Below are 16,185 nucleotides of genomic sequence, written 5' to 3' on the forward strand. Positions count from 1 at the left end.
ACTCTTTGTTGTGGTGCGCGGGCTCTAGGCACGCGGGCTTCAGTAATTGTGGCATGTGGGCTCTACAGCACAGGCTCAGTAGTTGTGGCGCACAGGCTCATTTGCTCCGCGGCATGTGGGATCTTCCCGGACCAGGGATCGAACCTGTATCCCCTGCATTGGGAGGCGGATTCTCAACTGCTGCGCCACCAGGGAAGTCCCGCCTGCTATTTTTAAAAGGATTTAGAAGACAAAGCAGTCATTGCAATAGAATAGAGACTCCAAAGGTAGATACAGATTTTTGTGGAAATTTTGTATATGATAAAGGTGGCATTTCAGACCAGAGGAGAAGAGATGTATTACTCAGTAAAGCATATTGGACAAATGAGCTATCCATTTGGGAAAAGATAAAGCTCAAATCCTTTCACACTCATTAGGTAAATATAAATTCTAGATGGAGCAAAGATCTTAAATATAAAAAACTGTTACTAGAACCACTAGTCCATCAGTAGGTTTTATCTAAGTGGTTTAAACTGGAGATTTAAAGGACAAAAGCCTGTGTCCCATATCATTTGATTCCAGTAAGTCCTGCCATATATTGGAAAGCAGAATGATGCATGCTTTTGGAGTCAGTAAGGTTTAAATCTTTTCTATGTCTTAATCAGACTTTTTTGCAAGCTACAAAAGCATTGTGGGCCTTAGTTTCCTCAACAATCAATCAATCAATATAAAACTTAAAAGAAAAACTACAGAGGGTTGTCGTCAGGAACTGAGATTATATGACATGAAACTCTTGCCCAATGCCTGCCTAGAGTGCATGTTCAATAAATTTTTAGTATAGAGGGATAGAGAAATAGATCTCCAGCAGCTTAGGGGAACTGGCCCAGAGCAGAAATTTACCTGGAAAGGATGAGAAAATTCTTTGACATTTATTTCCATCAGCAGGCACTTACTGAGAGCCTGCTGCATGCCATGCAACCTATTCGGCACTAGAACTATAAAAATAAAAATAGAAGAAATTCCCACTTAAAAAAATCTTAAGAAAGTCAGGTTTTATAAGAAAGGAATTCAAGTAAGAATTTTTATGATATTTGACAACTCCCTTGAACTTCATATTGTTATTGACTCTGAGACATTTTCTGGTGTGCTACAGTATCTTGTGTTAGTTAAAGGAAGCATAATGGAGAAGCAATTTCCTAAGAAAAATGAATAGTTCAGTTTGGCCACAACCACGAAAGATCCATTTCTTGGGATAACTATTAAGAGAGAATACATTACAGAGATGAAGTACTCATGAAATTGCAAAGTGGTGGGTGAAATGGTGCTTGATAAATTTTTTTATGTGCCTCTCTTTTCCATTTAAATATTCTTGCTGGTTATTAGTATTTCCTTGGGCTAAGCTTACCAAACTGTTTGTCTACAGTAAATGAAGTCGCAGAGTTCCTAGGTCAGTTTTGCTGATAAAACAAAATATTCCTGTTATTATAATATGATAATAATAATGTGTTAATCATTTTCAGTAAACAAGTTGATATAGAAATATTTTAGCTTCTGTGCATTCTCAATACATAATGATATATTCTTTGGTAGATATTGTAAATAAAGGAACTTTAAAAAAAATTTTTTTTGTTTTAGTTTGCTGGAAACGATGTCTCACTATACAGATGAACCCAGATTTACCATAGAGCAGATAGATCTGCTTCAGCGCCTTCGACGTACTGGAATGACTAAACATGAAATTCTCCATGCCTTGGAAACTTTGGACCGTCTTGATCAAGAGCATAGCGACAAGTTTGGAAGAAGGTCCAGCTACGGAGGAAGTTCATATGGGAATACTACCAACAATGTTCCAGCATCTTCCTCTACAGCTACAGCTTCCACACAGACCCAGCATTCTGGAATGTCCCCATCACCTAGCAACAGTTATGATACCTCCCCACAGCCTTGTACTACCAATCAGAATGGGAGGGAGAATAACGAGCGATTATCCACATCCAATGGAAAGATGTCACCAACTCGCTACCATGCAAACAGCATGGGTCAGAGGTCATACAGTTTTGAAGCCTCAGAAGAGGACCTAGATGTAGATGATAAAGTAGAGGAATTAATGAGGTTAGTTCCTTTCTTATTCAGAGTCCTCCAAATGTTTATATTCTTAAGACTGATTTTGAGTAATGACGCTGTATTTCAGCTCTTTACCTATAAGAACTGTGATGTCCCCTCCCCCTTTAGTGATAAAGAAAAAAATTAAAATTTTTATGTTTTTAATTCAAAAACATTTAATTTTCTTCTCTACTTAAGTTCTTTCTCTTTGCTGCTTGATAAGTCTTTTCCATTCTCTCTGTTATCAAAGCAAAGGTTAGCCTTCTCTTTATGGCTCTAATCACTAACATCTGAATTTTCTGAATTTCTAACAAACACATTATAATCCTTAAATCCATTGTAAGTACTTGTTCTGATAGGTTGACTTTATCATGATATGTATACTCTTAATTTTTCCCTCCAACATGCCAAACAACAAAATAATTTTGAGCATCTATTTAAAAAGCAATGTTCTTAAGCAGAAAAATAGACATGGTTTCTACCCCTAAGAAGCTAAAGTTCTAATTTTAGCAATAGATGCCATACACACACACACACACACGCACACACAAATTTAATATTATCTATTACAAAATAAGTGTAAACACTTAGAGTTTGAAACACTGAGAAAAGAAGTCCAGTTTCAACAGAGGTGATTAGGAGAGGCTTCACCCTGGACCTGGGACATTTAGAGGGCAGCACTGATGTGCTTTCCATTGTTGTGTCTCCAGGATCTAGAACTGTCCTTAGCACATGTTAAGGGCTTAATATGTCAATTGAATGGAGGAATTTGAGCTAAGCTTTAAAGGATAGCTTCTGTTTTGAAATATAGGAGCTTTATTTAAAGTTAAGGGAATGGTAACAGGTAGAAAAGGCAAGACATGATTAGTCTTATAAAAACTGCAGATTGGCTAGATATGGTAATAAGAATAGTATATTAAGAGGCAGTACAGATTTTGGGAATATTTGAATTCCATACACATAATTTATGTTTAACTTGGTGGAAATTAAAGGAGTTCTTACAGGTCTGTAGGAGAGAGTTGATAAAAGCATTGTTTTCAGTAGATTATCGCTACTGTAGTAGGGAGGAGAGCCTGCAGGTAGATTAGTTACAGTATATATGAAAGAAACCGTAGCAGGAATTTGTGAAATAAAATTATAACCTATAATTATGAGTTGTAGTTCTCTGTAAGACTTTAGGACTTGAAGATAGTATAATGGTGACTTAATACTGCCATATGGAACATCTATCCTATAGTACCACAAAGGTAAAATATCTTTTGAACAAACTGTCCTGAATTTATTTTTAGGGTGGAACTGCCATATAGGGAATTCTGGGCTAAATGGACTATTGTATCTATTGTGTCAGCCAAAAAGTTCGTTTGGTTAATGAATATGTTCAATAAAGTTTTTGGTGGAAATGAAAAAGGTCTTTTATTTTTACTTAAAACCGAATGAACTTTTTGGCCAATCCAATAGATTTCAACTTAATTCCTGTAATGACTAGTTTCATAGAGCAGCTACAGGACCCTATTATTTAAGCTTTGTGAAACTTAGAAATATAAAAGATCAGCTTGGCTTTTAATTCGTTTTCACTTGCTTAAACAGCTGGCCAAAGTTTAGATGTTCCTTTTGAATTTAACATCTATATGACTGTCAAGATTAATAGAGAGGACCATTTGGGCAAATAGAAGTTACTTTAGTAGTTAAAATGTAAGAAGGTTAGCTTTTAATTATGCTAGTAGAGTGGGTATCAACAATAAAATTTGTTAGAATACTAGCCTGATTTTTGTTGTTGTTGCCATCGTTAATCAGTTTTAATGAGCTTTAAACACAATAGTTAGTTCCCAAATGTGTGTTAGCCTAACAAGAAATTTGGGACAAAAGTCTCTGGAAGATTGTCCAGAGTCTAAAACTTGACTATAACGATCTAAAAAATTGACTATTAACTCTAAGGTTATCATAATGTTGTAGGTCAACTGTGTCCTCAAAATAAACAGAAAACCTATTTAGCCAGGACTAGGGTTTGTAGTTAAATCCAGCAATTACACACATTCAAGTGTCATCATTAGATATATATGTGTTTATAATTGTTATCAGTATTTAATTTACATGCATCCTACCTTGTTGTATAGGTGGGGTACTTTACGGCTTCTTTCTTAGAACTGCTCCTGTGGTGTCCTCTACTCATGTAGTGGTCTTGTTGAACCTTCTGGCTCTGTGGTCCTCTGCCATTGTGCCCTCACCCACATCTGCACTCTAACTTTGTGCCCACCTCTTGTTTTTCTCAAGTTTGCAAATAGTACCAATCCTTAGGTTTGAGGGAGAAGTTGATTACATGACTGGTTTCAACTTTTAATCATTACAACCATGCTGTGTGTGAGGTAGAGCAGAGAAATTGAGATTCACAAAAAATAAGTAATTGACCCAAGAAAACTTAAATATTAAGTGGTAGAGCTGAATTCTAACCCATGTCTTTATTACCAGTGTGTCTGTCCCTGGTATCTGTTGCCTCTGTAAATAAATTTTCCATGTGTGTAGATTTCAGTAAAATTTTAGGAATGGTGGTTAATGTAACTTAAGACAAAGTGTGAAAGCCATAATGGACTTACCCCCACTCTTCCCCCACGTGATATTTGCCACGTCAAATCAATCACTTACTAGCCTAATGAGTTTTTATTTGGTAGAATGTTAGAGAAAGTTTTGGTAGTGAATCTTTCTGAGTACCCTATGTCCACATAGGGCTACACTGCCCTTTGCCCACTCAACACTGTGGTGATACAGTGGGTTGGATTTGGTGGTCTCTAGGTGGGGAGAATGGATCCCTGAATGCCTTCCTGCCTCCTTTTCTACATGTGTCATATGTAATTCACCTCTTGTATGCTTACATTCCCCAACCTCCAGAGCACTCAGCCGTAAGATAGAGCTTTCAAATTTCATAATCCACTGGGTCCACGAACTTAACTCCTAATAATTTCAAGGTATACAAAGGAGGCTTTTTTTTTTTTGTAAAACTTGATTAATTTGTAACTGTATACCTGATTAGCTTGTTAAGAATCAGAAAGAGAGTAAATGCTACTTTTTCCATTTTTGGATTGATCAGGGTTAAAAAAAGTGAAAGGGAAACTAGAATGTGAATTCTCAGCAAATTGTTGACTATAACATTTTAGGAAGGGATTTTAAAGCCAGGAGCTAGAATAAAGACCGATTTTCCATGTTAATATTTTTTAAAAGCATCTGTTAATATATATGTTTATATATAGGTGTATATGTACATCTGCTAATATAATAGTGTGTACCTATTAAAGTGTATCTGTCCTATTGTGTATATATAAAATAACAATCGAAATGAGGCTTAATCAGAATTAATAAACAATGTCATATAAAAGATATTATTCCTAACTACCCACATCATGAGTGTTTAGTATGTTATCTAGGATCCTGAGACTTTCTTCTGAGTTGGTTATCCATATGCCTAGTAATAGCTTATTTACTTGTGTAGGTAGGGATTTATGTTCTATAAGACATAATAATCAGTTACCATGTTGTTCACACAGATAGAATAGCTTTTGTTTTAACATTATCTTTTTTTTTTTTTTTTTTTTTTTTTTTTGAGGTACGCGGGCCTCTCACTGTTGTGGTCTCTCCCATTGCGGAGCACAGGCTCCGGAAGCGCAGGCTCAGCGGCCATGGCTCACGGGCCCAGCCGCTCCGTGGCATGTGGAATCTTCCCAGGCCGGGGCACAAACCCGCGTCCCCTGCACCGGCAGGCGGACTCCCAACCACTGCGCCACCAGGGAAGCCCTAACATTATCTTTTAAAATTCTAAATTATGCTTTATCTCCATGAGTAGAAATTAAAGTGAAAAGGTTTTTATTCATATGTGAAAGAATTTGTGTGTAATTATATTTTCCCACCTGTGAAATAGTCTGTCTTGGTAGGTATTGCTCCATCTCTGGAAGTCTTTGAGATAGATGTCTACTTTAAAGGGTCCTACAGAATGTGCAGTGTATATCAACTAAGAGAATATGGAAGATCTTAAAGCATACCACTTTTAAACATTCAGTCTTTAATAGCCTTTGTTCCAGAAAAGGAAATATTACCGTTTTGAGCTAGTATACATAACTCTCTTCCATTCTGTTTTGGGAAGCTTAAACATATTTGATATTAAGAATTTAGAGCTGTTTTATAAATTATCTAGATCAGGTTTTCCATTTTACAACCTTTTATCTTCAACTACAGATTTGTTCATTCATGGAACAAATTAAGCTCTATTATATGCAAACCCCATGATGAATAAGACACAATCTTTGTGCTAAAGGACTTTGTAGGCTAGTAGGAGAGATAAGACCAGATCAGGAGCAACTATAATACAGAATAGCATGTAATATATTCACATGTGAGTAGTATAAACAAAATGGTAAAGTTAGTTATTGGAAGAAAAGATCTTTTTTAGCTCTGAGGATCAGGGAGAACTTCTCTGAATAGGTGGCAATTATTATTATTTTAAGATGTCTTTAAAAAGGGTAATTTCACGAAGAGGCATTACTGAGTGTATGTAAGTGGTTAGATACAAATAGAGTGGTAGTTTATCTTGGAAATAAACTGTAGAGTCAAAGAAAGATCAGCCTACACTTCACTTTTATTCCATAAGGCTGGAGGAGTAGAAATCATGAGAAGTGTGAGATTTTATAAGATAAGGGAGGAAAAGTGGATTCATTCTCCTTAAAGATGTCAAATTTTAGATGAAGAGAGGAAGTAAGGAGTAGATGAAAGAGTTAGATTTGGAGTCAATGAAGGAGTTTTCACACCAGGAAATTGGTGACTTCACAGGGTACAGTGTGGACAACATTAGGAGAGGCAGGTCATTAAAGAAGGTGGAATGAGTGAGGGGGAATATGTGAAAGTTTAAAGAACAAATTTAACCCAGTAGAATGGAAGTTTTTGAAATACATAAAACATAAGAGAAATGTTATGAATACATAATATTCTCTTATGAAATACATAAGAGAACTGGACACAGTGAAAGTTAAATGCTGTTACTATTTTGAAAATACCTAGTGTAACCAACCAAATGACACAACACTTGTATCTAAATCTAAATTGTATAGAAGTCTTTTCATGGTGCTTTAAAATACCCAATGCAGATGTATACTTCAGTCTTACATACTTAGAGCAGATCGTTTGTTTATTCTTTTCCTGGGATTCTTTCCAGGGTATTATAAAATAATAGTCATTGTTTATGTAGTGCTTTTACAGTTTCAAAAAGTTTTACATTGAAGAATTAAAAATTTTTTTATACTATATACACACACACATTTGATATTAAACTTTGTTTAAATTTAATTTCACTGCTTGGAGAAAAATCTTAAAAGGCTTGTGGTGGGGGGTATTAATGTTCTCATTTTACCAGATGATGCAACCAGCTTTATTAAATGACTTGCCCAAGCACACTCTTATCTTTTAAGTTTTATGTTTTTCTTCAGCTTGAAAAAGCTTCTCTCTGGTAAAGCAGTTGAGTAAAGCGGTTTTTTTGGTTTTTTTAAAACTCATTGTGGGTGCTTAGAAACTTGCCAAGGATCTAAAAATATAGTCTCTGAGAGAGGGTAAGTGAACTGCTGCTCTCTTGCAGACTTTTTGGGGTTCCTTCTGTCTTGCTGCAGTCCTTGGTAATATCATACTGCAGGGCTGTGAATAATTCACAAACCGGATATGCCCTACTGGAATAATTGTGTGTTATCTCCTCTTTGTGACTTAGTCTCTAGGTGAAATTGATTTTAAATAAATTGATTTAAATTCCAATTTAAATCAGTAATCAAGAAAATACCATTTAATCATTTTCCCCACAGAAGCACATTTTTATTTAACCTTAATAGATAGTATCTTAAACTCAGTTTTCATTTTCCTAGAGGGACAGTCTATACATTGAAATGCAATGCTTTATTTAAATTTTTTCAGGATAATTTTGCATCTGTATCAGAAACCAAATGATTTGGTTGTTTTATTTACATAAGCCAATTGAAATAGATACTGCTGAAGTTTATCTTGCTCTACTGATTGTTGATGGATATTTGACAGCCATATGATAATGTAGACAGTTATTTTGTTTGACATTAAAATGTATTTCTTTGTGCCTTTTTCTTTCAGATACATAATTTTTAAATGAGAATGATACTTTTCAAAGAAATATTTCAAATATAAATAAGCATTGTGGAAGGAATCTAGGGAGTATCTAGATCAGTATGAGAAATTTCAAATATTGGATTAGGCAGTGGCCTCTTTCTTTTCTTCCTTTGGGAATCTTTTTGATTAGGATTTCCAGCCAGTAGATGAGGAGTAGACTGGAGCTCCAGGTTGGAAGCTGTCCCTACTATCACTTCTCTGCTCTTTTCCAGAATTCCTCAAAGGGAGCATGGAATTCACCAACAGAGTGTACAGCTCCTCCTCAGCAAAGGACTGCAAATCTGCTCTGAGTGAATCACAGCTGATTCTTAGGGGATAGGATACTTTCTTTCCTTGTTCCAAATAATCTGTAGAGAGACTTGAGCTCCTATAAGGAGTCTGTGGATCATTCACAAAATGATTTGTAAAGATGTCATGATCCCTTTGTCTCAGATCAGGGGTTCACAAACTTTTTCTGTAAAGGGTTAGATGGAAAACATTTTAGACTTCGTGGCCAAGAGGCAAAGTCGATATAATATAGATACTTACGTACAAGAGAGAAAGCAAATGGTCACAAATTTTTATTTGCAAAATTCAATATAGAATAATTAATAATTGAATACAATTTTTAAAATACAGGCCTACTAATGAGAAGAATGGAATTTTTTGGTAGGGAGAGGATAATATTTTGCTTACTTCATGTTCAAAGTTAGTATTCCCTGTCCTCAAATTGATTGTGAATGTTCATCTGTGAAAACTATTCTTAGCTCATAGGTTGTATAAAAACAGGTGGGAGGCCAGATTAGTCCATGGGCCATAGTTGCTGACCCCCTGTGTTAGACCATAAATTGCCACTCTTCTGTTACTTTAGAGCTTGAATGAAATTCCATTTATGTAATCCTTTTGAACATTCAAAGAGAAATTGGTCTTAAGGCTTTAAGTATAATTTTTACTGAAGTATTCTGTTTGTTCTGGTGGAGAAACAGAAGTCTTGCCATTCATTGTCATTCTAGTGAATGTCTAGTCTTTTGAGAATTTGTTGAATTTTTAAATGAGTAAAAATTTATAAGGCATCTAGTGAAAGAAAAATTAGGTCTATAATATGTAATCCCAAGGACACAAAATATAGTGTAGTTTTAAGTATTAAGCATTCTGTATATTACATGTACTAGGAAATTAATGTCTTTTATATTAAAATTTTATATTCAACCCATCCTGCTTAAAATTTTTTTGGGTTATTCAGGACAAAGAAGGCGAATTAAAAGGCAGAGCCTTCTTAAAATGGCTAATAATTTAGCAGTTGTGAGAATGATGATTTCTATTCCTTTAGCAAAGGTTTTCAAATGAACTGAACATTATTTATGCAGTTGCATAGTTAACATGCGAAACCACAGTCTACTCACAACTGATTTTTGTTGTTGTTGTTGCTTTTTATTTTTCTAGGATTTCTGTCTGTGTAAGATATATTCATTACCCAGTAATGAAACTTTGTATATACCATATGGCAGCCTTGTTCCTAATGTGAATTATAAACAGCATGCGATTAACCGTCCTCTGGTATGAGACTGATATCTACTGTGGCAGTCACTAAAGCGTCTGTCTGATGGTGTGATGTTTTAGGACTTGAATATTTGGTGTTTCTTGGTTTGTTTTAATTTCATATTTTCACACAAGCTTGGTCTCTTTACCTTTATTTTTGTGTCCTTTCTTTCTGTGTTCTCCCCACCTCTCTGCTTCACCTTTCTTAGCAAAGATGAGGATTTCTACCTTCAACATACATTGTTGGTCTTGTCTTCTGTTTTTGTTAGGAGGGACAGCAGTGTGATAAAAGAGGAAATCAAAGCCTTTCTTGCCAATCGGAGGATTTCCCAAGCAGTTGTTGCACAGGTAACAGGTAAGAGCTGAAGAGCCCTTTATTCTGGAATCTTGTCTAGTCTCTGCCTTCTAGTGCAGATGTTGGAATATTGCTTGCATTTCTGCATTGCAGTGCAGATCTGTCAGTTTAGGCATAATAATGTATGCCTGTGATTTAAAACCCATTGTCTCCGACATCTTGGAACTTTTCCAGTGACTTTTTTTTTTACTTGTGCTAGTAAATTTTACAGCATTTGTAATAAGCACAAAATTCCCTATTTTATGGCTAAAAAAGGATTCTCTGGTTTTCTTGTAATTGTGACAGAGCTTATGACACATGCACATCCAACTGCTATCTACATTTCATATTTTTAAAAGCTTCACAGTCCTCCAAATCCAATCCCTGATTTTACCAATTAAAAAATGATTCATGAGAGTAAAGGAAGTTGTGTTTTTTCAACCACTTTTCTGTATGTGAAAGCTTTCCTCAAAGCATTACTGAGAAGATAAGAATTACCAGTGTCTTCTCTTTGTTTTTTATATCCCATCCCATTACCCACCCCACCGCAGCCCCATCCTGAGTATGTGGTGTATATGTGTCATTCTCTATTCAGATTGCATTTTTTGTGGAGTTCTTGAATTTTGGGGTAGCATGTGTTTTCTTTGTTGGTCTGTAGTCTTCCTTTCTTGGATATCAATGATTTATAAGACCTTAATAAAATCAACTATGTTTTAGTCATGAGAGGAACCAGAAACTCTTTCAACTACATGTTGTAGTTGATACATTGTTGTGTGTTGTACATTGATGGATATGAAAATTAATTTGTTCCTCCCCTTCCTTTTTTTAACATGCCACTAGCAGCTCTGTGACTTCGGGCTTTTTAGCCTCTGCACCTCAGTTTCTTACTTCTACAATGATATAGTTGGATCTGATCTTTAACAGTACCTTCCAATTTTAAGATACTATTTCTATTCTCTAGACATTGATACATATTGAAGCTCATTTACCTAAACGGTTGTTATTGACCATTTATTTGGTTAAAAATGAAACTTGAGATTTCAGAAGTCTTAAATTTCACCCCAAGAATCTAAGGTCAGCCAATCTTAATATGTGTGTAACATATTACACTAGTAATGTATTTTTATAAATGACACTTCTGTTCGTGGTAAAAAGAAAAAAATTTAATTAAAGGCATGTCCCTTCGCCTAGAAATCTTAAACAAAAGGACAGTGTGTGAATTTAATTTTTGTAATCTTCAGTTGTTTTTCAGTAGGATATTTAAAATAAATTGTTACCTTTATCTTCAAGGATTAAGGCATGGTGCTAAGGGCATTGTAAGGGCAAGTTAAGTGGGTTTTACCAAAACCCACTGATGTGCACTATGGAAAGATGGAGCGTTGTCTTTCAGGACTTTTATTTCAGCCCCCAAGATTAGTAGCAATAGTATCTTCTAGCTTGTCAACCTCAAAAAAAAAAAAGACAAAATTGTACTGTTATAGACAGCATTATAAAGTTGATTTTGCCCAAGTGGAAATATTTCTGAATGTCTAGAATACCCTGAATCTTGAATCATCTTGGACTTTTTAAATAATATCTTTTGAAACCCATCAAACGTTGATGCAAATTATAACAAAATACCTTTAAAAGGAATTTCTTAGCCATATCTAAAGCATTAGTTATACCATTCATCAAATCCTGCCTTTTTGGGGTTTTTGTTTGTTTGTTTTGTTTTTTCTATTCAATATTTTTCCTTAAGTTTTTTTAAAACTTATTTTCTACTGGAGTATAGCCAATTAACAATGTTGTGATAGTTTCAGGTGTACAGCAAAGGGACTCAGCCATACATATACATGTATCCGTTCTCCCCAGTACTGCCTTTTGGAAAGGGAAATTAAAAGATGTTTTAGCATCTTGCTACTCAAAATGTAGTCCATGGGACAGCAGTATTGGAAGCTTATTAGAAATGTAAAGATACAGAGTATCATGCTATACCTACTGAATCAGAATTTACATTTTAACCAGATCTCCAGGTGATCTGGGTGTGAGAAGTGCAGTTCTAGGAGACTGGTAAGCTTTCCTGATGCTAATTTCAATGGATTGGCACTGTTTAACATTGCCCCAGTCAGTGACAGTCATCATGATGCCATCTCCTGTTTTTGAAAGCAAGAGTTGAAATTTTTACACAGGTATTATCTGTTATAACACATGGACTTTTCTTTTGCCACTGTAATCATAAGATTTGGTACTGTTAAAACTTCTTGCCCACATTTCTGCCTCACCCCAACTTATTCTTCCTCCTCTTCATTCCTAGTCCAAAAGCTGGTTCATTTCCCCTTGATCAGATATCTTTAATGTTCTCCATTGTCTAGAAAATGAAACGCTTTATAATCTACTCCAGCCTTCTCTTTATATCCTTCTCCTATTCAGTATAATCCCTAGCTGGATTCAGGTATGTGCCATTTTAATATTCTGGTCACCTGGATGCTAATAAATTGTTGATTGTGCCTAGGATACCTTCACCTCCTCACCTTGGTCTTATCAATTCCTGTTTATCAACATTACCTCAGTTATTATCCTCATTCTGACTTCTTTGATCACTTTAGCCCATGTAGACCTCTCTTTTTTCTGAAATTAATACACTTAGTTTACCACCCTGAGATATTAAACCTCATTTCAGTTCTGCATTTTATAGTAGTATTCTTTAAAAGCAGAGATCTTTCTTAGACCTACTCAAAGAGTCTAGCATTGCACATACTCTCTGAAGATCTCATGTTTACCTAGAAAGGGAGTATTGGTGAAGCTAACACAAGCTACACATGTGAAAATTTATCCAGTATGACTTTGTCCAGTGGTGTTCCCCCTCTAGAAATATTAATTTGCTCAACAAATGCAGCATTAATTCCTGCCCTTAAGAAATTTGTATTTTTCTTTTATCTACTTTAATTATTTACATAAGGCAGGGGAATGAGGATGATTTATAACCAGATTGGTTCATTGTCCCTTTGGTCAACTAACTGCATTCACGTATTTCTCATGTATTACTGTGTTACGTTTTCACCCAGCCTGTCTAGCCATCAAACTAAACTCAGGGGCAGTGCTTTTCATTCCAGAAAAGACATCCGGCTAGAGAATGGTGAGTTAGTGAGAATCAGTATGAAGCTTGGCCCTCATAATTGGCCCACCTGAGATAGAGTGGCCTGAGTGAGGAAGCCTTCCAGGTGCCCAGGGCTCACTCCTTGGGGTACCTGATTAATATATAGGCACATTTTTCTGTCTAAACAAATTAATCAAGTGTATCTTAAACGAATGTGTACCTGATGAAATCTACCACAAAATAAAGTTTAGGATATGGTGCTCTGGAATCTGTCCTGTATTAGAGTCTCTTAAAGTCAGTTAAGTTTAACTGTAATATGTGAAATAATGAAATAAATCAACCTTGGGATAAAAATGAGAACAAGTGGGGCTTCCCTGGTGGCGCAGTGGTTGGGAGTCCGCCTGCCGATGCAGGGGACGCGGGTTCGTGCCCCGGTCGGGGAGGATCCCACATGCCGCGGAGCTGCTGGGGCCGTGGGCCATGGCCGCTGAGCCTGCGCGTCCGGAGCCTGTGCTCCGCAACGGGAGAGGCCACAGCAGTGAGAGGCCCGCGTACCGCAAAAAATAAATAAATTAAAAAAAAAAAAATAAATAAATAAAAAAATAAAAAATGAGAACAAGTGGTGCATAACAAAAGGAAATGCTAAATAAAAATGTGTAGTGAGGTGCAAAATTATAACACATGGGCTTGTTCCAGAAACAAAATACAGAGGCTTCTTTTTATAGATTTGGAGGATTTCTATAATAAGATAAACAAGAAGTTCATGGGTGGGGTCTGTATAAATAATATCCTACTGATAGGAAAAATGACAGTATAAACAGGATATAATAACAGTGCCTGCTGAATTTCCCAGCATGTTATTTGTAGCTTTTTTCACAGAGTCACAGCTGCTCCCACCAAGGGTGGATTTTTACCTCTGTAAGAGGTCGAGCAACTTTCTAAATTCTCACTAACAGTGGTGGGGTGGGGAACATACATAGCCTTTGCTTTAGTAATAAATACGTATGTTTTATATTCACTTTCAGGGTGAAACATTTTCTTGGGCTATTAGAATTCTTAAAACATGATTTTCTTTTTAAATGATCTCTGGGAAAAATCACGCTGGCAGAATAAATGAGTAAATGGGCAATGCTTGAGTGAGTGCTTATCAGCTAAATAAATATACTAATTAGATTCATGTCCTCTTAAAAAATAAATAAGTGAAAGAAGAAAAATTAATCATCTCTGAATTTTAAGAAATTTATCATAATTCTGTTTTCTTGAATGATAGCAGTATAATGGAAAAGTGACCATTAAACTTTTGAATCCCAAAATTCTAGTCCTTCTGTCAAATAGCCTTGTGATCCAGGACAAATCACGTAACTTCTCTGAGCCTCAGTTTCTTTATTTATAAGACGAGAGGTTTGACCAAATGTTTTCCAAGTATCTTTTCTAGTTGTCAAATTTCCGTTCTGTTTTTAAACTGTTAAGTACATTTAACAAGTATGCATGTTACCCCTATCTAGTGACTCTCATTCCCAAAATGTAAGAATTTGTATAAAGAGAAGCTCTGAAACAGTTTCAGAAGTGTTCCAGCTGTATTCAGATCACTTCCCTTTTCTTAGTTATCTTTAAAATGAAGAGTAAAAGCACTACATATTCAATTTAATTTTGATAATTTCTTTACAAAGTAGAACTTCAGACCAGACACTAAAAACCAACTAAAATGTCAATATACCTTTTTTTAAAAATAGACTATGTTTTAGAGTAGTTTTGGGTTCACAGCAAAAGTGAACAGAAAGTATAGAGAGTTCCCATATACCTCCTGCCCCTCCACACACACACAGCCTTCCCTACTCTCAGCATCTTGCACTAGAGTGGTACTTTATTATAATATGAACCTACGTTGTCACCCAAAGTCCATAGTTTACTTTAGGTATAGATAGTTTTGTACATTCTGTGGGTCTTGAAAAAAGTGTAATGACTAGTATCTACCATTATAGTATCAGAAGATGATACTGTAGTTTAATTGCCTGAAAATCCTCTGTACTCCACCTATTCATCCTTCCCTCTCTCTCCCCTAACCCTTGGCAACTGCTAATCTTTTTACTGTCTCCATAGTTTTGCCTTTTCCAGAATATTATCATATTCTTTTCAGGTTGGCTTCTTTCACTTAATAATATGTATTTAAGGGTCTTTAATGTCTTTTCGTGGCTTGATAGTTCATTTCTTTTTAGTGCTAAGTAATATTCCATTGTCCAGATGTACCACAGTTTATTTATCCATTCACCTACTGAAGGACATCTTGGTTTCTTTCAAGTTTTGGCAATTATGAATAAAGCAGCTCTAAACAAGTAGAATTTATATCTATATTAGAAAAGCAGTGTTGGTAGGGCATAAGTCACAGACTATGGTATTGTCCTATTATAATACAACCAAACATAATTATAATGCTTATTTAACAAGATTTTATCAATTCCTACCTAATGAATTTTACTAGTTTTATGTAGAGCTCCACTATGAAGGCTATTATCTGTATAAAATGCACAGATTTCTGTATATGAGATGGGACTTGTGTCTCCAAATTGAAAAGGTTTAAAGCTTTAATTTCTATTAGGAGAAAACTTCTTTTCAAATATAAATGTTTTTGCAGAGTGCATTTTAGGATTTTCCCTTGTCTTGCAGCCTCTGAAGAATAAGAACAGATGTTGTCCTATGGTTCCAAAAATTCTTACTTTTATTCTCATTTTCTTCTATGTTCTGCAATTTGTTGCCAAACTGTTTTCTTGTAAACATAACACATAAGGTTATCTTTCTTTTCCGTAGGAAAAAATCCAGGCTATATATCTGAATACCCATATTTTCTCACTTTGATGATGGCTCTGAAAAATTGGAGTGAAAATAATTTCAGAGGACACTCTTTGTTGTTAGAAAATCAGTTTTCTACAATTCTTGAAATTTATTGTCCTACCAGGGCTTTTATCATCTCAAATGCAATGTACAGGGACATACATTTTTGGTGTTAAAAAACTAA

General features: G+C 35.4%; 1 protein-coding gene across 15 annotated transcripts in view; it reads left to right on the forward strand.

Annotated features, from left to right (window-relative positions):
• Nucleotides 1–16,185, forward strand: part of HMBOX1 (homeobox containing 1) — a 181,704-nt gene that overhangs the window by 89,766 nt on the left and 75,753 nt on the right. For 14 of the 15 annotated variants that reach the window (XM_032634090.1, XM_032634092.1, XM_032634086.1 and 11 more), the window contains exons 3-4: nt 1,615–2,091; nt 10,032–10,117. In XM_032634090.1, the coding sequence (XP_032489981.1) occupies nt 1,615–2,091; nt 10,032–10,117 (563 nt within the window). The remainder of the gene's footprint in view (nt 1–1,614; nt 2,092–10,031; nt 10,118–16,185) is intronic. The other variant, XM_032634098.1, reaches the window with a different exon arrangement.

Source organism: Phocoena sinus, chromosome 6, assembly GCF_008692025.1.
Source record: "Phocoena sinus isolate mPhoSin1 chromosome 6, mPhoSin1.pri, whole genome shotgun sequence".
Classification (NCBI taxonomy): domain Eukaryota; kingdom Metazoa; phylum Chordata; class Mammalia; order Artiodactyla; family Phocoenidae; genus Phocoena; species Phocoena sinus.